Raw genomic sequence first — 26,758 nt, forward strand, 5'->3', positions numbered from 1 at the left:
TTTGCCAAACATTCACATCCCATGAATTTGGGATTCAAACCCAAGCCCTTTAACTCCATACCCAAGCCACATGCTGCTTCCCTACCTAACAGAGCCAGGTCCCACCACCTTAGGGGAGAAAGAGAAAGCCCCATCTTTCAACTTCCTTCCCACTCACCTCTCCCCACCCTTATCCCTAAGATTCAGAGAGAATACAGAGTCACCGGGAGAATATCAGCTTCATGTTGAGTGAAAAAAACTGAAGCTGCAGAGTAGGGGTGGAGCATGGAAGATAAGGGGAATGGGGCATAGCAGCATTGAGTAATAGCATGCCCCTCTCATTATCCCTGGCACAGCCCCTTGCTCCCTCCAACCAGGCAAAGAGCATGTTAGCTGGCTGGGGGGCTCTCCTCCACCCATCCCTGCTTTCCAAGCTCAGGAATAGCTACTGTGTCTTCTGCGAAGCAGGGAAGCAGAGGGCATTGTGGATTCCTCTTGGTCGCTCTCACAGGCTCTCTGGATAAAGAGAAGCAAAAGGTGACCTTACTGTGGGGTCACACCAGAGCTCCCTCTCTCTAGTGCTCAGGTCCCTCCTCCCCCCTTCCTGCCCACCTGGGGATGCTCACAGGGCTCTGTCCCTGCAGGCCCACAGTTGGGTGGCCATGCTGGGCCTCTCAAGTATGGGGTTCAGCTGGGGCCAAATCCATATGGTTCAAGTGTGCATAGGTGTGGATATCCAGGCAGGCTCAGGATTTAGGGTGCCAGACAGCTCAAGGAAAACAAGAAGGCTAGAGGGGACTCGCAGGAAAACATGTAAAGAAGTTGGGGGGAAGAGTCTCACCAGTTCCTTATCCTCCTCAGTTTGATGATAGAGCACATTCATTCCACAGAAGTGACTGCATGGGGCGATCATATGGCAGGAGAGCTAGGGCAGGTGAGAAGAGGGAGGTCAGGGTCTCCACTAGCTCCATGCCACTATTCCCATGTGGTGTGGGAAGAGTACTGGACTTAGAGTCAGGGAGCTTGGGCTCAGAGCTCAGATCCAACATTTAACTGTGTGGCCATAGGCAAGTCACTACCTCTTTGAGCCTCAGTTTCCTCATCTGTAAAGTATAGCTAATACTTGTGCAACCTCACAGGGTTGTTATAGGAGACGTGTTTTGTAAACCTTAAAGTGACATATTAGCTTTATTCCCATGCCCTCCTCTAGGGAGGATAATTCTTTGCCACCCTGGGCAAGGGTGGATTAAATTCCTGATCAGCTATAGATTGACCTTTGAGGTCCCATATGGGAGGTAGCTGGTTAATGGGGAAAGCACTGGATTTAGAGTTGGAGGACCTGGGCTCATACTGGCTTTGTTGCTTACTGTGTGACTTTGGGCAAGTCACTTAACCTCTCTGGTGCTCAGTTCCTCATCTGTAAAAATGAAAGGTTTGGACTAGATGGCCTAAAGTCCTTCCAGCTCTGATTCCTATGGTCCTGTGTATGGTCCTTCTAACCGTGATACTCGGGGATTTCATGAACCTGGGGGTTTAGCTGAAATCCCAGAGTCCCAGAGACTAACAATGGGAAACAAGTATCTGTGTAGCTCACCTTCCACTTACGCTGAGAATTGAACTTGCGGAAGCTATTTATGTTGATCGACGCACAGTCTCGATTCCTCTCCTGCTTTATGGTCAGAGGCTAAGAAACACAATGGGTGCTGATTCATCTCGCTGTCCTCCTGAGCAGAAGGCAGCCCAGCCTGATGGGTGCTCAACCCCTCCCTTGCCCACTGGTCCAGTTCTGCAGTACTCTAACCTGGGGACCGATGAGTCTCACCCTGCATGCCTCTTTAGGCTGGCACAGCCTGGCCCTGAGTTTGCAGAGTAAGTAATGAACCCACCTTCTCATATGCAATACCTTAATCCACGGGTGAAGGAGAGCTTGAGCTGATGTCATCCGTTCCCTGCCAAGCAGACAGATAGGGTTGGCACAGCCCTGGGTCCTTGCCCCCATCACTTCTTGGCCCTCTCCACTTCCATCAAGCAAACCTGCCCCTTCCCTGTCCCCATCTTCATTTTCCCTTCTGCCCAATCTCATCTCCAAGTCTATTCTCAGACAGGTGAGGCACTCCCTGAAGGAATGGCCTTCACTTCTCTCCACCCAGCCTTACTCCCTCCCTTCTGTGAAAAGACTGTAGGATTTAGAGCAGGAACAGAACTTAATCATCTAACCCAATATTTTTTCATTTTCCAGTTAAAGAACTAAAAGATTAAATGACTTGCTCAAAGTCATCCAAAAGATCATTTGTAAGTGGTACAGTCAGGTTTTGAACACAGATCCTGATTACAAATGCAGTGTTCTTTTCATGATATCCTTTTATCTATTCTAGAGACTCTCTAGATCATTCGGCCTTTGCAGGTGGGATCAGGCAAAGGAAATAAGGCAGTGGCTGAGATTAGAGCAGAAGGATTGAGACATACAGTTGGCAGAGATAATCAAGGGGTGGAGGAGAATGTTCAAGGGTAGATGCTCATGGGATACCTGGGGTTAATAACCAGCATCTGGCTGATGAAGTCCTTGGCTATGGTTGATGTGGAACTGAAGTTTGTGTCCTCATATTCAAAAGTGCCTTTGATAATATTGTTGGCAGTATCACTTTCCGTTTCACCCTGGAAAGGGGATATGCCGCTGAGCCTGTGGGGTCCACAGAGTGGGCATTCAGAGTGGGCACATCAGGGAAAAGGGAATGATCAAATCTTCCCCAGGGATCACAAAAAGCTGTGTCTAATTCATAGAATCTAAGAGTTGGAAGAAGCTGAAAGGCCTTCTGGTCCATGCTAGGACTCAAACCAATTCACCTCAGGCTTGAAGTACTACTTAAGAACCATCCCCCATCACTTCTCCCTTTGCCCATTCCCAGCCAAATAATATATTCTCCCTCCAGTGCCATCCCAACCTCCCTCCAGGGAATCAGGGTTCCTTTTAACCATGCTGACTGCTGGAAGGACGTCCCAGTTGCCCCCAACCCCTTTACTCTCACCCCCATGGGAGAAGGGGTTGGAAATAAGGGAGCCCTCTGGTATGTGGTAGTGGTGGTGGGGTAGTGGGGAGAAGGTACTCACAGGATATAGGTGATGACACCAACACTCCTAAAATAAAAGGAGGGGATGGTTCTGAGAGAGGTGACTACTTAAGACCCAATTAATTCTCCCTACCTCCTCAAGCCACAGATCACAATGGCAAATAATGGGGAGAAAGACACGACAACGAGAGGCTGGAAAAGTAAAGCAAAGAAACATGGAGATAGTGGGAGATGAGTTAAAAGATGGGGGAGGGAAAGGGAGGGGAGACAGGAGAGAGGGGAGAACAGGAAATGGAACCAAAGTTGGAGGAGAAAGGGAAAACTGGGAGGAGAGAAATGGTGGGGGGTGGGGAGGCTGGTGACAAAGAACCAGATCCAGGAAAAAAGGAGGAGGAAAAAAAAAAAAGACCGAAGAAAAGGTTCAGCAAAACCACACAGTCAGAGAGAAAGAGGAGCCTTCCAATGGAAGAGACCCCAGTGCCCTCCCTTTATCCTCCCCAACTCCCTCCTCAACCCCTTTCTTCCTAGCCCACAGCCCTCACCACATGTCTGCAACAACAGTGAGAGGTTCCAACTTGATCACTTCCGGAGCTGAAAGGGGAAAACGCTCATCCTGTGGGAGCCCAGGGTGGTGTCCTCCACCCCTGGTCCCCATTCTGCCCTGCAGCTGGGCTCCTGAGTACTTGGGCTATCAAGCCCTGGCAGGTTCCAGACTAGAATTCCTATGCAGAGGAAGATTTGTGGGAAGGAGGAAGGATCTGGGACTGAGGAGGGAATGGGGGAAGGGGGCCAGATAGGGTCAAGAGGGTGAGGATGATTCTTCGGGGAAATGGAGTAAAATATCTCATAGAGGGCAGATAGAGAATGGCTGAAGTTCAAATCCAGCCACTTGACACTTATTGGCTGTGCGACCCTGGGCAAGTCACTTAACCCTCATTGCCCCATCCAAAAAAAAAAAATTTCCACCCTCTAGCACATAAATTCAATTAGAGAATGGCTGAAATTATAGCAAGGAGGGATAACTGGGAGAGACATGAATGGTGGAATAAGAAGAGAAAGAAGCCCCATTGGCATTCATCTCTCAGTGGAAATGAATTCCTAGTAAAGTGGAAGATGTAGAAGACTAAAGATTGGGGAGAGTGAACTTTTCCTAAAACTAAAACCACTGCATTGAGACAAGGAGCTAAGGGAGAGGACGCCCTGACTAAAGGCAAGGGAATTGTTGTGATGACCTCAGGAAGGTCTAACCAGCCAAAACTTAGTAAGTTGCACACAAATAGCCTCTGGGAATTGGAAGGTAGAGCTAAGATGGAGACTCGGGAACCCTAAAACCCTATCTCTCTACCTACCAATATACTCAGGAGTCCCACACCGATTGCCAAGACGCATGCTTTTCTCAATTTTCTGCGCCATCCCGAAGCCAATTATCTTGATCTTGGGCTTAATAACATCTTTCTGCTGTAGCATGATGTTCTCGGGCTAGGGAAAGGGAAAAAGAAATTCTTGGCCAGCTCTCAGTTCCCGCATCACCAATCCAAATTTAGTCACCCCAGACTTGCAGTACCTGCTATGGCCACAAGGGGCAGGGCAAGTACAAGCACCATTTCGCTATCACCTCTTCCTATGCCCCAGTCCCTGCACCACTGCAGCTTCCAAATCTGTGGTGTCTCTGATAATAACAATCATTTGTATATATTTACATATATCTTTTTTTCACAATCACCATCTAAATCCGGGTTCCCAGGCTCTTGTTCGTTGCCCTTATTTCACCACCTCTGACATTCCGTTGTGGGCAGACCTGTCCTTCATACCCATTCTATGTAAGCAACTAGAGCTTTTGTGAGCTTTAGGAGTGATTTATGTATCCAATGGAAACATATTAGGTTTTTGGTGATGTTACTTGTTTCTGTTTCATTGTCCTTTGATGGAAAGTAAAGTTAAATAGCTAATTCTCTGATGGATTACATGGCACTATATATAGATGGGAGTAACATAAGCTAGCCATAATGTTGAGGAGAATTCATGATTCACTGAAAGTGAATTTGGGATTAAAAGAATGGACCAGGGGCAGCTAGGTGGCACAGTGGATAAAGCATCGGCCTTGGATTCAGGAGTACCTGAGTTCAAATCCAGCCTCAGACAATTGACACTCACTAGCTGTGTGACCCTGGGCAAGTCACTTAACCCCAATTGCCTCACCAAAAAAAAAAAAAAAAAAAGAATGGATGGACCAGTGAGCTTGGCCAAAAGAACCCAGGGAAGCGAATCCCAAATTGAGTTTTGCTGTGCTTCTGGGGGCAAAAAGACAAATCATTTCATAGAATACTCAGTCATCTCATCTTGTAGTAATCAGGATGAACAAAAACAAAAAGCAAACCCAAAAGACTCATATAGACAAACTTGCAGTATGCACCAAGATCTCTTACAGAGGATGCAGGAGTACAGAATTTCTATGAAGTATAAACAATCTTCCAAATTAAATCAACATATACCTTGATATACAGTGACTTCCATGTGAAAGAAAGAAGAAAAATATGTTGTAAAATATAATTAAGAAATGAAAGAAGCCAAATGCTTTAGGGCTATTCAGAAGCTTTATACCTGTGTATCATGAATACTTTCCTCAAGAAAAAAGTTGGAATATGTTAAATATGGAGAACGCCAAACAACATTTAAAAAAATAAAACCAACTAATCATAATTTAACCTATAATTTATTTTCAAAACTCTGAGTTCGTGGACCTGTTTCAATATTACAGGAGTCCCTCAAAAATCTCTTTGGCTTTTGCCCTCACCCAGGGTTTCTACTAGGAACATCAGAATTTGATTCATATCTCCTCTCTGTTCAGTCTCTCCTCTGCATCTCTTTGACCTTTGAAGTCTATGTGTGGTCCCCTTTTAAAACTTAAATCCAAGAGCTGATTTATATAAACTAGCCATTAATTAAGTCATCAATGTGATGTTAGGGGCAAGAGACATCAATTTCAGAACAAAGAAACACATCAAGGGGCAACAAGTACTCAGGATATGAGGGGAAAGAACTTACGATTGCTGGATCATGACCCCTAACAAATAAAAGGCTTTGTCCTGGGAATTTCATACCTTGGTCACAAAAGGCTCCTCCTAAGGGTACCTGGACACTACTGTTACATTAACAGAGAGGAAATATCCCGGGAGTAATTTCTGAATCTGTGTGCAGACTATCAGTCTGAGGAAAGGTCACAATCAATCCCAAATTAGGATAAGGATGAGAAAATAACATTGCTTAAAGTTACAGGAACTCCAACCTGACCGATTTTAAAAAGCTGACTGAAAAACAATAACTCTGATTATCACCATTTCTTAGTGTAACATTAGCAGGGGACAGCTAGGTGGCGCAGTGGATAAAGTACCAGCCCTGGATTCAGGAGGACCTGAGTTCAAATCCAGCCTCAGACACTTGACACTTACTAGCTGTGTGACCCTGGGCAAGTCACTTAACCCTCATTGCTCCACCCCCCAAAAAATTAGAGGAGGATACAGTCATAATTTGAAGACCTCTTACTTCTCTGGTTCACTGACTGACCCCAGTTTGGCGAAACCTGGGAGTATCAGTATCAGGAACTCTCCTAAGGGTTGTTACCAACACCTACAAACAAGACTCCAAACCCACAAGTTTTAGCAAATGGATGAACATAGGACTAGCATCCAAGACCATGGAAGATCAAGAGACCCCCTCCTTCCAGTTGAAAATTTTCCCCAGTGACTCGGGAGACAAAAAGAAGTCTTGTTTTTAGCATGGCTGCAGCTCTGTTCCCAGTATTTCTGTTCTCTGTATCTCTACCTACTGTAGATCAACTCCTTTGCTGAGGTCCAGAGTTCTGAGAACTTCTGCCAAACCCCAGCAAACAGAACTTATCACCTTCTCCAGGGACCCAAACAGAACAAAGGCCAGCTCACTTGACTGTCGTTTGGGGTTTGGCTTGACTTTGATTTTGGTCCAGACTTGTTTTTTTATGTGTGGGGAACTCCTAGGCAAGAAACCTCCTCTAGCAATGCAACCCATGGTCTTAGAGCTGAATGGGGGGCACTGATTGATACCTGTCAAGGTCATGTAGGCAATATTTATCAGAGCAGGGATTTGAACCCAAGAATCCTGATTCCAATACTAGTTCTTTACCACACTACTCATTATATCTTGAAAATATGTTCCAATACTAGTTCTCTACTATATCCCACTACTTCTCATGACTCAAAAGCCTCCTTTCCTATATTATACCTGGTTCCCACAAAGCCTAAGCACTTCCAGGATACAATAAAAATGCTCCCTTCTTGAACTGTGAATGACTTAAGTCTTCTCAGCAGTACAATGATCCAAGACAATCCCAAAGGATTAATGATGAAGCATACTATCCACCAGAGAAAGAACTGATATGGATTAAACACAGACTGAAGCACGTTATTTTTCACTTTCTTTTTTTCTTTTATTCAAATCTTCTTATACAAAATGACTAATATGAAAGTGCTTTACATAATTACACATGTATAGCCTATATCTGATTGCTTACTGTCTCAGGAGGAGGGAGAGAAGGAATCGAATTTGGAACTCAAAACTTTAAATAAAAATGTTTATTATAAAAAAATAAGAATATTCCCTTATTGCACTATTCTTATGCACTATCTTGAATGCCATAAATGCCATTTGGGTCCTCTTTTCCCCAAAGTCTCCCATTCTAATGAACACACCCCACCTTGGGACTCACAGCATGGGGAAGCATACTCCATCCTCTCTACCCAATTCTTCCTCCTCCTTCCCCATTATAGCTGACTTATTCAAATTATACCCATACCTATTTCCTAAAAACATTGACACAACACAGTGGGAACGCAGCTGTTACTGACACCGGCTTCTAGTACCAAAGGAGAAGATCTATAATTCTTGCTACATTGTGGAAATTTAACCTTGGATACACTATGCTTCACTTGGACACTGGAAAGACCAGTATTTCATCTTAATGACAGCACTATGAGGTGGGATTGAGAGGAGTTACTCAAATTTTTTAATATATTGGATTGGCTATATTTGGATAAGCCAGGAGGTGTAAACTGATTATCCAAGTGTAAACTTCTCTAGTTCATTCCCATGCCATAAGCATACAAAATAATTGTCCCAATGGGTTGCTATATTCAGTCAAGTCACTGGATAGCACTTCATATTTGAGCCATTACCACCTCACTCCTGGTGCCTGTGGGAAAACCAGTTTTTGCCAGCCTTGCCTAGCTGCTAGTGAGGTCTAAAATATCAATTCCTTCCACCACTCCTGTACATGGTGTTTCCCAGGCATGCCTCCAAACCACATTAGTAGGAGATCTCTTCCCAATCAAGAATTTTTCTCTTAAAAATAAAGAATTGGGGGGCAGCTAGGTGGTGCAGTGCATAGAGCACCGGCCCTGGAGTCAGGAGGACCTGAGTTCAAATCCGGCCTCAGACACTTAACACTTACTAGCTGTCTGACCCTGGGCAAGTCACTTAACCCCAACTGCCTCACAAAGAAAGAAAGGGTATAGGACAATCTCTATTTCAGCTCATCACAGCCTCTTCCTGCTGTGTGCCTCTAACCATTTCCACTCATTCTCTTCATGGGCTCTTCAGGGCCCTTCTAGCTTCCAGTCTCTCCAACAGGTCAATTGGAGGGCCCCTAGTGAGGGGAGGTTCTTTGGGTTTTGCTTTTCTGGCATCCTTTTTATAAAGGAGGTGACTCATTTCAACAGCTCTCCTCATAGCACAACAACTTTTAAATACTCTGGGCAATTTCCCTCCACACTTTTCTTTCTTTCCTTTCCTAAATACTCACAATCCATTCCTTTAATAACACATTGTCGAATTTTGCTAGCAATCAACATCAAATTCACTAGTATATCATTTACAGATTGTACTTTCTTTCTCTGGGAATCTGAAAGCCAAAACATTTGCCCTTCTCTAGTTCTACAGCACATGTCTTTTCTCCACAATCATTCAGAGTTCACTGACAGCCCCATGGTGATCACATCTGTTAGTTCTTTCAGTATCCTGGGATATAGTTCACCCAAACCTGGTGACTCAAATTCATTGAACTAGGTACTCTCTTACTATTTCCTTGATTACCTTGAGTTTCTACTTCTTGTTAAGCATTTTTATTCCATCCTTTCCAGTATAAAGATCTTTTTCCTTAGCAGAGAAAACAGAAAAGTTGGGTTGTTCTGCCTTCTTTCTCTCCATTATCCATTATCATTATTCCCTCAACTCTGAGAAGCAGTCTTATTTCTTCTTTGATCATCCTTTTGCCCCCAACATATCATTTTTTTTTGCGGGGCCATGGGGGTTAAGTGACTTGCCCAGGGTCACACAGCTAGTAAGTGTCAAGTGTCTGAGGCCAGATTTGAACTCAGGTACTCCTGACTCCAGGGCCGGTGCTCTATCCACTGCACCAACTAGCTGCCACCACAACAAGGACTATTAAAAAGATGTTGGGGGGGCAGCTAGGTGGCACAGTGGATAAAGCACCATCCCTGGAGTCAGGAGTACCTGAGTTCAAATCTGGCCTCAGACACATAACACTTACTAGCTGTGTGACCCTGGGCAAGTCACTTAACCCCAATTGCCTCACTAAAAAAAAAAAAAAAAAAAGTCCTTGTTGTCCTTAACATTCATAGCCAGCCTCTGATAATTCTGGGTTTTAGCATTTCTGACTCTACCCCTACAGGGCCCTGTCACTCTTTTGTCTTGCTTCCATCTTTTTTATATATCTTTGTGTGTGTGTGTTCATTTTTATATTTAAAAATTTTTTTCCAATGATCAAGCATTTTTTCTTCCTCTACCTCCCCCCAGCACACACACACACACACACACACACACACACACACACACTAATACAAAACCCTTGCATCATATAAGTGTCAACCAGACTTTTTCCAGAATCAGTCTCTAGCCTATATATGGCTGGAGCTGCACAGAACAGGCCAGAGACAGGTGAGTCAGGAGCATATTAAAGCAAGACAAATTCCCACATTGGACATGTCCATAAGTATGTTTCCTATTCTACTTTCTCAATCCATCACCTCTCTGCCATGAGGTAAGCAGCATTCTTTATCATTGGTCCTCTGGAATCAAAATTTATCATTAATTAGAATTCGTAAGTCTTTCAGAATTGTTCATTTTTACAATATTAGTGTCATAGTAAAAATTGTCTTCCTGGTTCTACTCACTGTACTCTGCATCAATTCAAACAAGTATTACCAGGTATCTCTGAAACCATACACTTCATTGTTTATTATAGAACAACAGTATTTTTTTACATTCATAGAACTTAATTTGTTTAGCCATTCCACAATTGATGGATACCCTCATTAGCTTCCCTTTCATTGCCAATACAAAAAAAAGTTGCTTTAAATAATTTTGTACATATAGAATGTTTCCCTCTCTTTGATCTGTTTGGGGTATAGACCTAGTAGTGATATTCTGGGTCTAAGATCCTATACAGTTTAGTAAGGCATAATTTCACATTGTTTTACAGAATGGCTAGATGAATTCATAGTTCCACCAATGGTGAATCAATGGTACTTTCTTCCAACATTTGATAGCTATGTCAACCTGATGGGTCTGAAGTATAGCCTCAGTTTAATTTGCATTTCTCTAATTATTAGCAATTAAGAGCATTTTTTTCATATACCTATAAATAGCTTGGGTTTCTTTCCTTGAGAACTACCTTTTCATGTCCTTGGAACATTTATCAATTGGGGAAAGACTCTAATTCTTATAAATCTGAATTAGTTCCTTATTTATCTTGGAAATGAGACTTTGAAAAATTTACTGCAAAGATTTTTTTCTCCAATTACCTGTTTTCCTCCTAGTCTTTGCTGTATTGGATTTGTTTATGCAAAACCTTTTTAATTTTACGTAATGAAAGTTACCCACTTTTTTTTTTTGGTGATCCTTTCTATCTTTTAGTCACAAACTCTTCCCCTATCCATAGATCTGAAAAGCAATTTCTTCCTTGTTCATCTAATTTGGCATTTAACCTTTTATATCTAGGTCACATGTACATCTGGAACTTATCTTGGCATATGGTGTGAGGTATGGTTTAAATAGAATTTCAACCAGACTACTATCCAGTTTTCCTAGCAGTAGTTGTCAAACAGTGAGTCATTAGTCCTTACACCAGTAGATAAGGGCTTTGGTTTAATTTGAACACTAATTCTTTTTACTGATCAATCTATTTTTTAACCATTACCAAATTGCTTTGATTTTTACTACTTTGTAGTCTAATTTGAGATCTGGTACTGCTAGGTCTCCTTCCTTCACACTTTTTCTCCTTATTTCCTCTGAGATTCTTAACCTTTTGTTTCTCCAGATTAATTTTATTATTTTTCTAGTTCTATTAAAGTAATACAGTCACTATAAAGAAATTTTAGTTTGATTCTTATGGCACTGAATAAGTGGAACTGCCATTATTTTTATAGTGGTTCAGCTTACTCCAGAACAATTAATATTTCTCCAATTATTTACATCTGTATTTTTGCAAATAGTGTCTCTTTCCTTAGTCATATAATTCTTATACATTAGTATTTTATACATTCTGCAGTTGTTTTAAGTGAAATTTATCTTTCTCTTTTTTTCCTGCTAGGTTTTATACAGAAATGCTGGCAATTTGTGAAGATTTATTTTTTAACCTGAAAGTTTGGTGAAATTGTTTCAATTAATTTCCAATTGACTCTCTAATGTTCTCTAAGTACAGCATCATATCTTCTTCAAAAGTAATAATTTTGGGGGCAGCTAGGTGGCACAGTGGATAGAGCACTGGCTCTGGATTCAGAAGTACCCGAGTTCAAATCCAGCCTCAGACACTTAACACTAGCTGTGTGACCCTGAGCAAGTCACTTAACCCCAATTGCCTCACTAAAAAAAAAAAGTAATAATTTTGTTTCTTCTTTCCTATGCTTATTTCCTCAAATTCTCTTTGTCCTATTGCTATAGCTAGCACTTATAGCACTATGCCAAATAGAAGTGGTGACAATTAACATTCTTCCTTCATGCCTAATCTTACAGGAAAGAACTTTAGCTTATTTTCAATACATATAATGCCGGTTTTAAAATTTGCTTCAATGTACAATAGGGATATCGGTCTATAGTTTTCTTTGTTGTGACTTTGTTTTAGGAATAAAGATCATACTTGTGTCAAACAACTAATTTTCTAGGATCCTTTTTCTTTTCTTTGCAAACATTTTATGTAATACTAGAGTTGTTCTTTCTTGAACATTTGCTAGAATTCACTTTTAAGTCCCTCTGGTCCTAGGGTATTCCCCCTCTTCTTTTGGGAGTTTAATGACTTCAATATTTTTTTCTAAGATTCAGTTATTTAAGCCCTCTATTTCCTGTTCTGTTAATCTGGACATTTCATATTTTTGTAAATACTGAATTCATCCATTTTACTTAGATTGTCAGTTTTATTGGCATATAATTGAAAGTTTCTAATATTTTTTTTCATTTCTTCTTCATTAGTTGGGAATTCACCTTTTTCATTTTTTATACTGATTAATTTGGCTTTCTTTATTTAAATAAAGTTAGTTCTTTCTTTAAATAAAGTTAGATGGTTCATCTATTTGCATTTTTTAAAAATAGCTCCTACATTTATTCATGTAACAATTTTTTTCTTTCAATTTTGTTAATCTTTTTTTCTATTTCTATTTTGGTATTTAATCAGGTGGGGTTATTTATTGGTCTATTAGATTTTTTTTTTGGTTGCATACTCAATTCATTGATTTACTCTTTCTTTTATTGGTGAAAGTGTTTAGAACTACAAAATTTCCCCTAACAACTCCTTTGGCTATATCTCCAAAACGCTGGTACGTTGTCATTATCTTTAATGAAATTATTATTTATATAAGTTGTTCTTTAACCCACCAATTCTTTAATATTGTTATTTAATTTCTCATGGATATTTAATTTTCTTCAATGGCTCTTTAACAATTTTTAATATGTTTTAGTCATTAAAGGATGTGATATTGTTTTTCTGTATTTGTGATGTTTTTATGCCCTAATGGCCATTTTTATAGATGTGTTATAAACAGCTAAGAAATATGTATATACCTTTCTGTTCCCATTCAGTAATCACCAGACATCCATCATATCCAACTTTTCCAAAATCCTATTTAGGTTCTTAATTTCTTTCTCATTTATTTTTTGTAAAAATTGCCTAACTCTATGAAGGGCATACCAAGCTTCACTATTGTTATAATTTTATTATCTATTTCTTCCTCTAATTCATTTAGCTTTTCCTCTAAGTATTAAGATGGTATGTCATTTGGTGCATATATATTACATAATGAAATTCTTTTTTTTTGTACCTTTCATCAAAAGTAGTTTCCAAGTTTATCTCTTTTGTCTATTTTTGCTGTAGCATTGACTGAAACTGCTATCCTTGCTTTTTCTTTTCTTTTTTGGTTAGGTAATGAGGATTAAGTGACTTCCCCAGGGTCACACAGCTCATAAGTGTCAAGTGCCTGAAGCTGGATTTGAACTCAGGTCCACCTGAATCCAAGGCCAGTGCTTTATCCAGTGTGCCACCTAGCTGTCCTTATCCTTGCTTTTTATAGTTCAGCTGAGGCATCATACATTTTTTTCCCAACCACTTAGTTTTAACTCTGTCTTTATGTTTCAAGTATATATCTTTGTAAACAACATGTTGGATTCTGCTTTCTAAGCCATTCTGCTAACCTTTTCCATTTCATGGGTGAGTTCATCCCATTCACATTCACTGTCAGGATTGTTAATTGTTTATTTCCCTCCATGCTATTCTCTTATATTTTTTCCTCTTGCTCCCCACATTTCACATCCTTTTTATTTCTTTCTAACTGCTCTTTATGATCCCTCATCCCCTTCCAAGTTTAGGATTTGTTTTCTTTATAACTAATCCCTCCCTGAATCTACCTTCCTTTTTATATTCCCCTTTTTCCTCTTCCTCTTCTCTTCTGTTTCCCTGTTGAGTTGAATGCATTTCTACAGCAATCTCTATGTGTGTTGTACTCTTTTTTGACTAGTTCAGATGAAAGTTAGATTCAAGCATCACCCATTTCCACCTTCACTCTTCTATTTTTATATAGACTTCTACTTGCACATTCTGCATGAAATAAATTCACCTTTCTTACCCCTTTTCCCCTTCACCTCCTTTCTTCTTCCAAGTCATCAAAACATGACAAAACTAGTCCCTTTATCTCATTTGACTCCTTCTATGACCTCTGAAAGCACGAGGGTTCTAAAGGGATTCTCTTATCATTCCTTGCCCCCATTAGAATATCAAATTTATCTTTATAAAGTCCTTTCTGGGGGCAGCTAGGTGGCTAAGTGGATAGAGCACCGGCCCTGGATTCAGAAAGACCTGAATTCAAATCTGGCCTCAGACTCTTGACACTTACTAGCTGTGTGACCCTGGGCAAGTCACTTAATCCCAATTGCCTCACCAAAAAATAAAATAAAACAAAGTCCTTTCTGATCACTTTTATTGCCATAAGATTTCTCTTGACTCTGATGTTCTTATTTTTAAATTTCTATTCCATCCTCTTCTTTCCCTCAGATTTCTTGGAATTCCTATATTTCATTATAGGTAATTTTTTTCTTTTGTACAATAATGTTGTTTTGCTATGCATGTTATTCTTGGCTATAGACCATTATCTTATGCCCTTTGGTATACCACATTTCCCACTCCTTTATAGTGATAGCTGCTAAATCTTGTGTGATCCTGACTGTAGTTCTTTGATAATTTCTTTCTTTCTGGTTGCTTACAATATTTTGTTTTCTTTTATTTGGATACTTAGCATTTTGGCAATGATATTCCTGGAATTTTTCATTTTGGGATTTCCTTCAGGAAGTGATTTATGGATTCTTTCTGTCTTCATCTTCCTTTCTTGTTTGAATATCTTTAGGCAATTTTATTTCATGATCTCTTGAAATATGATATCTAGGCTCTATTTTTGATTGTGGCTTTCAAGTAGTCCAATGATTATTCTTCTTCTTCTTCTTCTTCTTCTTCTTCTTCTTCTTTTTCTTTTTTTTTAAGGCAATCAGGCTTAAGTGGCTTGCCCAGGGTCAAGTCTGAGGCCAGACTTGAACACAGGTCCTCCTAACCCCAGAGTCAGTACTCTATCCATTGCACCACCCAGTTGCCTCCATAGTCCAGTGATTCTTAAATTAATTCTCCTTGATCTGTTTTCCATATCAATTGTTTTTGCTATAAGACACATTATATTTTCTCCTTTTAAAAAATCTTTCTGCTTTAATATTTCTTGTTGCATCCTAGAGTCATTAACTTCTATTTGGTCTGTTCTAACTTTTAAAGAATCTGTTACTTGGGTGAGATTTTGTAACTCTTGTATCAAACTATTAATTCTCTTTACAAGTCTCTTTTCCATAATTCTCATTTCTTTTCTAATTCTTTTCTCTATCACTTTCATTTTATTTCTAACCAATCTTGTGGGCAAACTGTGTTTCCCTTTGAGGTTTGCTTGTGAGTAATTTAGAGTTATTTTTCTCTTCTTGATGTGTGTCATAGGCATTTCTGGTATCATAATAGCACTGTCTTTTTTTTTTTTTTTTGCAGGGCAATGAGGGCTAAGTGACTTGCCCAGGGTCACACAGCTAGTGTCAAGTGTCTGAGGCTGGATCTGAACTCAGGTCCTCCCGAATCCTGGGCTGGTGCATTATCCACTGCTCCACCTAGCTGCCCTCACTTTGTCTTTTTTTTTTTTTTTTTACAAACGTGGGGCTTTGAGGTCTCTCTTCCTCTGGAGATAAAAGTGAGATGAGACCTTCTCCTTTACTCCAGAGTCTGAGGTCACACCTTCTCCAACACTGTAGCCTTTTACTTCCTAGCAGGCCATACTAAGGCTTTTTTCTTTGGAGCTGTGCTAAAGCTCTTCTTTTTAGCCTGGTGGCTAAGTCCAATGTCCCTCCTCCTTTGGGAATACAGCTCTAAGCAATGGCACCAAGAGGACTGAGTTATATGGTGGTCAGGATTGGGTCAGGTAGTGGGGAGGAGAGCTGTGCTTCCTTCTACTCTGCTATCTATATATTTCTTTTTAAACTCTAAGTTGTTTTATGAGTTCTGTCTGTAACCAAATTAGTCTCTTTAGGCAGTTCCCCTTTTCTTTCTTATCAGAAATAGTTTCTATCTTAAGAATTTCATTCTATGTTATTATATATATATATATATATATATAAAAACCTATATCAGATTACCTGGTGTCTAGGGGAGGGGGGAGGGAGGGAGAAAAATCTGAAATTGGAAAGCTTGTATAAACAAAAGTTGAGACCTATCTTTACATGTAACAGGAAAAAAATAAAATACTTTATTACAAAAAAATAAATAAAAGGGAAAAAAAAGAATTTCATTCTAGAAAGCATCCTAGCCTTCTTGGGCTTACTTCTGTAGTAGTGTCGTAGGCTCCTACCAATCCTTTCTCTGAATCTTTGAAATGTTCACCCCAAGGGCAGCTAGGTGGCACAGTGGATAGAGCACTGGCCCTGGAGTCAAGAGTACCTGAGTTCAAATCTGGCCTCAGACACTTAACACTTACTAGCTGTGTGACCCTGGGCAAGTCACTTAACCCCAATTGCCTCACTAAAAAAAATGTTCACCCCAAATCTATCACACTTTATTAATCTATATTAGACTATATCCAGCTTTTCTCTCCTTCCCGATAAAAAAATGATTTCTGTTTCAGTAACCCTTTCTTCCTTGTTGGTCAGAATCAGGTAGCAAATATGAACTCCCTGTACTGCATTCTCTATCTTTTGTAGGTTGAAATTATCATTAAAATAAATGTTGGAGAAGCTGTAGAAAAATTGGAACACTAATGCATTGTTGGTGGAGCTGTGAACTGATCCAACCATTCTGGAGAGCAATTTGGAATTATGCCCAAAGGGCGATAAAGCTGTGCGTACCCTTTGACCCAGCAATACCACTTTTGGGTCTTTTCCCCAAAGAGATCATGGAAAGGGGAGAGGGACCCACATGTACAAAAATATTTATAGCTGCTCTGTACGTGGTGGCAAGGAATTGGAAGTTGAGGGGATGCCCATCAATTGGGGAATGGCTGGACAAGTTGTGGTATATGAATACAATGGAATACTATTGTGCTGTAAGAAACGATGAGCAGGAGGAGTTCAGAGAAACCTGAAGGGTCTTGTGTGGGCTGATGATGAGTGAGATGAGCAGAACCAGAAGAACATTATACACAGTATCATCAACATTATGTGTTGATCTACTGTGATGGACTATATTCTTCTCACCAATGCAACAGTACAAAAGAGTTCCAGGGAACTCGTGATAGAAGAGGATCTCCAAATCCAGGAAAAAAAAAAATGAACTGTGGAGTATAGATGCTGAATGAACCATACTATTTCTTTTGTTTTTGGTGCTGTTGTTTTTCTCTTTTGAGGTTTTTCGTCATTGCTCTGATTTTTCTCTTATAACATGACTAATGCAGAAATATGTTTAATGTTATTATGTGTGTGTGTGTGTGTATATATATATATATATATATATATATAATATATATAACCTATATCAGATTACCTGCTGTCTAGGGGAGGGGGGAGGGAGGGGAGGGAGGGAGAAAATCTGAAATTGGAAAGCTTGTATAAACAAAAGTTGAGAACTATCTTTACATGTAATGGGAAAAAATACTTTATTAATAAAAAAAGAAATTATCATTAAGACAATCCAAGAATTTATCAGCTATCCTATTTTTGGAACATATGTGAACAGATGAAGTGTAGTATCACTACTAAGTCATGCCTCCAGGGAAGGTTTATGATTTGGTTCCTAAATTCCTTATCTATTTTTTCCTTCTATACTTGGTCTATGCAATACCAACGAGACAATATCACTTCTATTCCTCGCTCTGTTTATCTTTATCCAGATATTCTCTAACATGTGTTACCATGTTTCCTCATCCATGATTTCATCACATAGGTATACTTTCTAATTATATAATGCCACTCTGCCTTTCACTTACACACTCTTATCAAGTGCTTAGTACAATGCCTGCTTCATAGTAGGCACTTAATAAATGTTTACTGAATGAACAAATGACTATGGCATACTTTTCCATTGCAGAAAGCTTGACATGAAACCCAATTAAGCAAGCAAGATCAAATATGTTTTTAAAGATGAAAATGAAAGGACAACAGATAAAAAATCGATCAAATCTGTCAGCATTTCTATAACTAACAATTTTTTCATTAGTGACAGTGACATCACAGGTATAAAGCTAAAAGAAACTTCAATGTAATTTAAGTACCTTACAATCGGGATCAGGATTTGCACCCAGGTCAACTGCCTCAAGGGTCAGTGTTCATTCCACTGAACCATGTCCTTTCCTTAAAACAAACACTTTAAGAGAGTTATCTGAGGCACTAAGAGGTTAAGTAGACATACCCAGAGTCACATAACCAGTATATGTAAGAAGTGGGACTTGAAGGAAATCCTCCCTCTCTATCCACTATACCATGATCACCTAAATGCTTAGACTCTAACATTTCAGTCTCTGGTGTACTAAAAAAAAAAAAAAAAGGAATGGGAATGCCACTAAACTAGGACAAAGACAGGAAAGAATAGCATGGACTAGATGGACCAAGTATAGATAGAAGAAATTTGTACTGGAGGAGACATAGTTTTGAGGGCATTGAGGTATCAATTCTCAAGCTATCTGAAGATGTCAAGAAAGGAAGATATCAGACAATTGAGGGGGGAGGGAAATCACAGACAGTATTATTACCCCAAAATGGTGATTAAGAGGACAGCAATAACTATTAAACCTAAATACCCCGTTTCTTGTCTCTACAAAATTTTAGGAGAATGAGCTACATATGTAATAAAGGTTTCCTTGATGAAAATATGAGAAGAGAACAAGTAGATTATTGCAAACAACACTTTACCACAAGGTACATCTTCAAAGTAATGCAATTGACTAAGAAGTGTATAAAAAATAAGATCCCACTGTGCTTATTGTTTGATGACTACTTTAAATAAAAGCATTTGACTCAGTAGATCAAAATTCAGCCTTAAAGGCTCTATTCCAACAACATGTTGATTCCTTGATAGGTGCAACAATAGAGAATTTTGTTTGAGGATGCTGATTATCAATATCAAGCGAGACATAAAAAAGGGAGACATATGCTCACCAAAGGTGTTTGCGACTGTCATGGAAGATGTCTAGTGCAGAATCCAAATGGAAAGGCTATTCCCTATAGATTGTTAGGTCCTCCAGATGCTCCTGTTGGTGGATTACAGGATCATAGATTTAGAACTGGAAGGGACATTAGAGGTCATCTAGTCCAACCCACTCATATTATTGTGTTGATTTTATCCAGCCCTGGAATACCACAGAGCATCCTAAATGAGATCCACAACCATTTATAAGTTTACACTAAAAATCCACATAGAAAAAACCAAGTGGGTAAAATAGGGAGTTGAACAGAGCTTATTGATTTAATTCATCAATACATATATCTTGGACAAACACTGCAAACAAACCATGAGCTGAGCCCAAAACTGAACTGGAGAAAGACTATGAGCTAGATTGCTTTTAGGAAAGTGTACAACATTCTATGATCCCAAGTTGCTCTCTAAAATAAAAATCCATTTTTAAACACCAATATTCTTTCAATGATGCACTATGATTGAGAATCATGGACCACCAGATTGCAGCATCTTACCAATGATTACTTTCCTGAAAAAAGTGGCATAAAATATATCATTTAGGAGACATATGTTCAGAAACAGGTGAATTAGTCATACATCAGAAGCAAAAGATAATAGATGAACAGTTTGAAGTTCAACTCCTTTTAACTATGATTATTCTTGGCCCTGGAAAAGAGATGAAGAAATGTACCTCCCAGGGGCAGCTAGGTGGTGCAGGGATAAAGCATCAGCCCTGGATTCAGGAAGACCTGAGTTCAAATCCAGCCTCAGACACCTGACACTTAACTAGCTGTGCGACCTTGGGCAAGTCACTTAACCCTCATTTCCCCCCCCTCCAAAAAAAAAAAAAAAAGAAATGTACCTACCCCCTTTCTTTATAGAGGTCAGAGGACTATAGGTACAGAATGCTGCATACATTGTCAGACATAGCCACTATATCATTCATTTTGTTCAGTTTTTTTCTTTATTACAAGGGGAGGTTCACTGGGTGTTCAGGGGTACATATGTCTGAAAATGACATTGATTTTAAAACCAAAGGCATCAGTAAAACATTTTTTTAAAAGATGAACATTTTAGGGCAGCTAGGTGGCGCAGTGGATAGAGCACCAGCCCTGAAGTCAGGAGGACCTGAGTTCAAATCTGGTCTCAGACACTTAACACTTACTAGCTGTGTGACCTTAGGCAAGTCACTTAAACCCAATTGCCTCACCAAAAAAACAAACAAACAAACAAAAAAAGATGAACATTTTAAGTGCCATACTGGTACTCAAATAATGTTTAAAGAGCTAGAAGACCTCCAACATTTGGAGACTTCCCATGAAGGATTTATGGAAAAAATAGACAAGAGTCACATAAGATAAAAAGGTATGGATGTTGTACAACTTGCACACTGGAAGAAGTACCCATATTAACGAACTCATAGATTGACTGAAGTGTTAGAGAAATATATTCCCTTCCATAGCCCCATATTATGTCCATGAGTCCCATCCCAACAAGTCTCTGTAATATTTCTTGTGAGATCAAATAGGCTTCCTAACATTAGTATTTCTAGCTTCCCTTATTTTTACCCATACTTTACATATTTGTGCTTAGAATTCTGGGGCCATGGATTTTACTGTTGGCACCTTTCTTAGATTTTGTCTCCTTTGCGTTAATGGAGCTCTGTACTAAAATGTAGACACTTAATAATGTTTGCTTGATAACCTCCTATATTGTAGCTGCTATTTACTCTCTGTCATACCTGATTTATATTACAGGCAGTTTTCTCTCACCCTTTTCAGTTTAAAAGTCTTCCTAATCAGATTTGAGAGACTCTAAGATATATAGAGAGAGATATAAATATATGTATATGTATATATATTTTTTTTCCAGCACTCATTAAGTATATATTATCCCATACGAATATTCCTTCATTTTAAATAATAGTCCAGAAATCTCATTTTAGATACTTTTATGTGGTATCTTAGATATCGTAGATAAATCTTCTTCCTTTTCTAAAGTCCCTAGATTTCCCATTCTTACACCATGGCTCATGTTGCTTCCTCTGCCTGGAGTAGCCTTCCCTGTAATCTCTATCTATCAAATTCCTAACCATCTGTCAAGACTCAGAATAACATAACCTCAGAGTAGAAAAGGACCTCAGAGGACATAAAGTCCAACCCATATCTGAACAGAAATCATTTCTACAACATTCCCAATATGTGATCATCCAGGCTTCTTTTAAAGACTTCTAGTGAAAAGAAACCTATTACCTCCCAAGGTAGCCCATTTCACATTCAAAGAACTCTAGTTCTTAGGAAGTTTCTCCTTTTATTAAGTAAGCCTAAATCTGTCTCTTAGCAATTTATACTGAGTCCAAATGCTCTTCTACGAAGTCTTTTTAAACTTTCTTCAAAAAATAAATGAATGAATAAATTTTCTTCAGCAATGTAAGGCTTCCAACCTCTGTATTTCAATAGCACTCAAGTTAAAAGTCACTTATATTATACTTAGCACACACAGTTAAGTAATATAAGTATGTCTGTACTGCCGAGATCACAATTATAACTCATGTTAATAATTATCAAGCACCTAATATATGCAAGACAATGTGACAGAATGTTAAGTTGTCAGGAATCTTAGGGATTCTTTAGTCTGAAGTTCTAAATCTGGGATCTGGAGACAAACTTCAAGGGTTCCATGAACTTGGATGGGAAAGAAATTATATTGCTATTTTTACTAGTCTCCAAATTGAAATTTAGCATTTCCTTCAAATATTTAAAAACTCTTTTGGGAAGGGGTCCATAGGTTTCACCAGACTTCCAAAGGGATTATGACATAAAAAAGTTAAGAATTCTTGCTCTAATCCAGCTAAATTATAAGGATTGTATCTTGAACAGCATGCCACCTATCATTTTCCCTTGAATATAGCAGTTCAAAAATGTTGTTGAATCCAACTCAATTGGACACCATTTCTTAAGTAGCTCCTACAATGTGCAAAGTATTGTACTAAGTGAAGAAATACAGACATGAAAAATAACAATCCCTTCCCTCAAAGACTTTATAATCCATTGAGGAAGGAGGATCATGCACATCAATAATGTACCCCAATAAGTATAATACGAGATAAAGTATTATAGAGCAAAGGAGAAGTCTGCAAAAAGTGACCTAAGAAAAATCGGGGAAAAGACATTACTCTTAACTGAAAGGATAGGGGAAGTTATCACAGAAAAAATGTCACATGAGCTAAATCTTGAAAGAAAACTGTGACAGGCAGATATGAAAAGAGAGTTCCTTTCAGTTATAGTAGGATCTGTACTAATGAACAGTGAAGAGGAAATGGAAGAATAAGATCAAGGAATTGATATTAAGGAATCATAGTACATGAATGTGATCAGAATTTAAGAGTGTGTGAAACAGTGTTACATGAAAGGGTGACAGGATATAGATTGTAGAGGATCTTGAATGTCGGTCTGAGGAGTTTGTATCTAATCCTATAAATAATATATAGATAACCTCTCTAAGGTCCCTCCCAACTCTAAATCTATGATCCTGTGAGTCCAGTAGGAAACCACTAGACATTTTTGACCAGGGAAGGGACATAAATGAATGAATGTTGAATGAACTTTTAAACTTGGAGAAAAGGGCCCTTAATGAATGACACTTGTAGTATTTCATGTGGCCACCAGGGGTCACTACCTTGAGGTCAAAGTGGGCGATGTTCAAGGAATGCATATAAACCAACGCATCCAGGATTTGTAACAGGAACTCTGAGGCTTCAGGCTCTGGCAATGACTCCTTTTCAGCCACAAAGTCAAAAAATTCCCCTCCCTGGATCCTGCAGGAAGAACGAACATAGGTACAGAACTAACTAGACTTCACAAGGCTTTCTCATGCCCCAATATTTTATAAATTTCCTTTGAAAACCAGGATTCCAGATTCCTTCTAAGACATAGCTGTCTCTAATTTCTCTTTAAGATTCCCTTCAGTTCCTTTAATACCCTTGACTTCAAGAATCCTTTATTCTTTCTTGAGATATTCCAATATCCAGTTTCCTCCCCTCTTTACCTCAAACTACTAGAACCTTCCTCCAAGATCTCTCTTTACTCTCTCTCCCTTCCCCCTCATTCTCTCATATACCTACAAAACCTGGTTTTCCCTTCAAAATCTTCCAGGATTCCAATTCCTTCTCTGATCCCCAAGAGCTGCTTCATCCAATTCTCCTTGGGCCCTTAAGATCCCTTAGTCTTCTATGAAATCCCTCAAACTTCCCTCCCCATTTGGGAAAGCATGCCTCCCACCCCCAGGACACTCACAGCTCCAACACCAGCACCATCTGGACCTGGCAGATGAAGACATCATGCAGCTGCATGATGTGAGGGTGTTGCAGCTGTTGAAGGATTTCCACCTCTCGATTTACCACCTTACGTTCTATCCCCAGTCGGCTTCCTTTCCTCCTCCGCATCTTGATGAATTTGGCTGCATAAGACAGCCCTGAGGAACGTTCCCGGCATCGCCAAATTGTTGCAAAGTGACCACTGAGGGGGTAAAAGGGGGTGAGGCAAGAGGCAGCAAAGTGATCTAATCAATGTTCCTCAAATGTACCCTTGGGATTTCTTGCCTTTGCTCATGCAATTCCATCTACCTGGGCTGTCCTTCCTTCCTCTCTAATTATTAGAAAAGTTCTAGCCATCCTTCAAGGCCGAACTTAGATGTCACCTCCTTCATTCAGACTTCCCTCCTTTTCCTAGCAAAAAATTTGCCCTCCTTCCACTGGATTCTTTTAGAATTGCTGTTGTAACACTCACCAGGCACTTGTTTACAGCCTTGTACTATAGTTATTTGTGCATGTTTTATAGCGCCTACAAGCTTGTAGGTTCCTTGAGGGCAGGGATCATGTTTTATATATCTGATAGTGAACTAATAGTCAATCAAGAGGTCAGATTTCTATAGCTTATTTTGCCACTAACTAGTTGTGTGACCTTGGGGCAGTCACTTAAACCCTTTGGGTCTGTTTCAGTTTTGCTGTGCTATAATTCTATAAACTTTGTATCCACAGAATATGGTGCACTCAGTAATCAATTCAACAAACTTTAAGCACCTACTATATGTGAAGTTCTATGCCTACACATTGGTTTACCTATTGAAATGCAAGACCCAAAGGGCACCACAAGATACAGCTAAGCAGGTTGAAGAGAACAATCTGGGGTCTAGGTGCCTAGTCTAATCACTCCAAAGCACTTATTTTGGGGGGAGGGAAAGATTTCAATGTCTGAGTATCCAGTTGCGGGGATAAGAGGGAAGGAGGGGGAAGAGGAGATGGTTAGGGATCTGGCCACAATAGAGCCATACCAGTCAACTAAGAAGTTATTTATTTCATGTCTACTATGCATAAGACCTGCTGTAGATCAGAGGTTGGGGTCAAGAAAAGAACCTGAAAGACTAGAAGTTCCAATCAAAGGAGAAATTAAGGCCTAATCTTTCATCCTCCAACAATCATTCATTTTTTTGTTTGTTTTGGTTTTGTGGTGGTTTTTTTTTTCATTTTTTTGGTGAGGCAATTGGGGTTAAGTGACTTGCCCAGGGTCACACAGCTAGTAAGTGTCAAGTGTCTGAGTCCGGATTTGAACTCAGGTACTCCTGAATCCAGGGCCAGTGCTCTATCCACTGCGCCATCTAGCTGCCCCTCCAACAATCATTCATTATTCAATCAACAAGTTGATTGATGGGGCGGCTAGGTGGCATAGTGGATAGAGCATTGGCCCTGGATTCAGGAGTACCTGAGTTCAAATCCGGACTCAGACACTTGACACTTACTAGCTGTGTGACCCTGGGCAAGTCACTTAACCCCAATTGCCTCACTAAAAAAAAACAAAAAAAAAAAACAAGTTGCTAGACTAGAGTCTATGATGCATATAAAGACATAGAAGACATTACCCTGTCCTCAAGATACTTCCAGTCTGTTGGGGAACTATGATGCCTTATTATAACAAGTGTCTGAATCTATATGATTGTATAGAAAAATAATTGTTTGTTGAAATATTTTTAACAATTACCTTACTTTTAATAAAGTTCACTTCATGAAAACACTTTAATAAACTTTTTGAACAACCTTTTTACATACAACACTATAACTAATATATGGCAATAAATGTGATAAGTACCAAATAAGCATTGTGGAAGGTAAGTTTTCTAGGAAAGCAAAGAAGTAAGAAGTTAACTTCAGGATGAGGTGGTTCAAATTAACGTCTTAGATAAGTAGACGGAGTTAGGGCTTAGAAAGGACATTCATTCATTCACTCCAAATGTGTGAGACTTCACAAGTATAAACACAAGGTCAAAAGTGAGCATGGCATATTTCCAGAGCACAGGAAGTAGCTCCCTGAGTGGAGCAGAAGACTGGGGAGTGGTGTGTGATAAGAATGAACAGTAGGAAGACCAGGGCAGCTAGGTGGCGCAGTGGATAAAGCACCAGCCCTAGATTCAGGAGGACCTGAGTTCAGATATGGCCTCAGACACTTGTCACTAGCTGTGTGACCCTGGGCAAATCACTTAACCCTCACTGCCCCGCAAAAAAAAAAAAAAAAAAAAAAAGGCAAGGGTCCCCTAGAACCGAAGAAGCTGGACTTCCAGACAGGAAGCCAGACATCCTCTTTCCCAGTGTGGTCCAGGGACAGGGTGCAAGCCTCAAAGCCCATTTCACCTGCCCAACTTATCCTGCAGCTCATACAGTTCCTCCACATTGCCTGGCTGGGCTAGGGCCATGACACCGGGGGATCCAGTCCACAAGCACTGTCTGTTTCTGTCACGGGTACTCCAGCATCCTTCGGACTACCCAGTTCAGCCTAGGGAGAAAGAACACAGCTTGCCCATAGTCCCAAACATCTCCCAAACACTAATGGGCAAGTGGAAACAAAAACAGTTCACTGGGCATGGGCGAGCACCACCGGAAGGCATTAGGACCGTAATGGCCGATCTCCAAGGGAAAGACCCTCCAGCCGCAGAGGGCTCAGAGCCAGGCACCAGACTGGCTGGCACTGCCCACTCAAGTGAGCAGAAACTCTGGTCATTCTCGTGGACCCGCTCTCCAAACTGCCCTGTTCCCACATCTGACCAAGAATAGTCCTGTCTGTTCTACATCTAGGATGCTGTGATGCCCTCCTCAGCACTGCCCGTGCCCCCAACACACACACACGCACACGCACTGCCTCTCCCCCATCTCTCCATCAGCCCTTCCCCCACATATATGCCCCTCAGTCCCCTTGTCCTTACTGCGCCTCGGTGCCTCCCCCAGACTCTTCCTAGTTTGTCTCCCCCGCCTCCCCTTCAGCCCCTCCCCCATCTATCCGTTCCCTCGCCTAGCCCCGCTTCCATAGAGACCCCGCCCCCTCACCGGACTCCTGGCCCAGCCTCAGGTCTGACTCCGCCTCCAACGCAGCAGCCGCCGGTTTGCAAACAGGCCTAACGGCCCCGCCCCCTCTAACGGGCCCGCGCGTGCCCAGAGCGCAAGTTGGGG

At 40.2% G+C, this 26,758-nt stretch overlaps 1 protein-coding gene across 1 annotated transcript; it reads right to left on the reverse strand.

Moving 5' to 3' along the window:
• Positions 1 to 388: 388 nt before the first annotated feature.
• LOC122726342 (death-associated protein kinase 2-like) lies at positions 389 to 26,758 on the reverse strand. The gene is made up of 12 exons (XM_043964013.1): positions 26,636 to 26,758; positions 25,946 to 26,087; positions 23,559 to 23,780; positions 22,942 to 23,080; positions 4,397 to 4,526; positions 3,590 to 3,638; positions 3,088 to 3,114; positions 2,507 to 2,659; positions 1,883 to 1,928; positions 1,574 to 1,663; positions 821 to 904; positions 389 to 495 (listed from the first exon to the last, which is right to left on the reverse strand). Exons 2-12 carry the CDS (start codon positions 26,005 to 26,007, stop codon positions 415 to 417), a joined length of 1,083 nt encoding a protein of 360 aa, XP_043819948.1. The 5' UTR covers positions 26,008 to 26,087; positions 26,636 to 26,758; the 3' UTR covers positions 389 to 414.

Source organism: Dromiciops gliroides, chromosome 4, assembly GCF_019393635.1.
Source record: "Dromiciops gliroides isolate mDroGli1 chromosome 4, mDroGli1.pri, whole genome shotgun sequence".
Taxonomy (NCBI): Eukaryota; Metazoa; Chordata; class Mammalia; order Microbiotheria; family Microbiotheriidae; genus Dromiciops; species Dromiciops gliroides.

Excerpts from the sequence above, each read along its gene's own strand:
- LOC122726342 (XM_043964013.1), bottom strand. The coding sequence starts at position 26,007 with ATGGCCCTAGCCCAGCCAGGCAATGTGGAGGAACTGTATGAGCTGCAG. Across the intron at positions 1,664-1,882 it reads TCCTTCACCCGTGGATTAAG|CCTCTGACCATAAAGCAGGA; the intron begins GTATTGCATATG and ends TGTGTTTCTTAG. Across the intron at positions 905-1,573 it reads ATTCTCAGCGTAAGTGGAAG|CTCTCCTGCCATATGATCGC; the intron begins GTGAGCTACACA and ends CACCTGCCCTAG.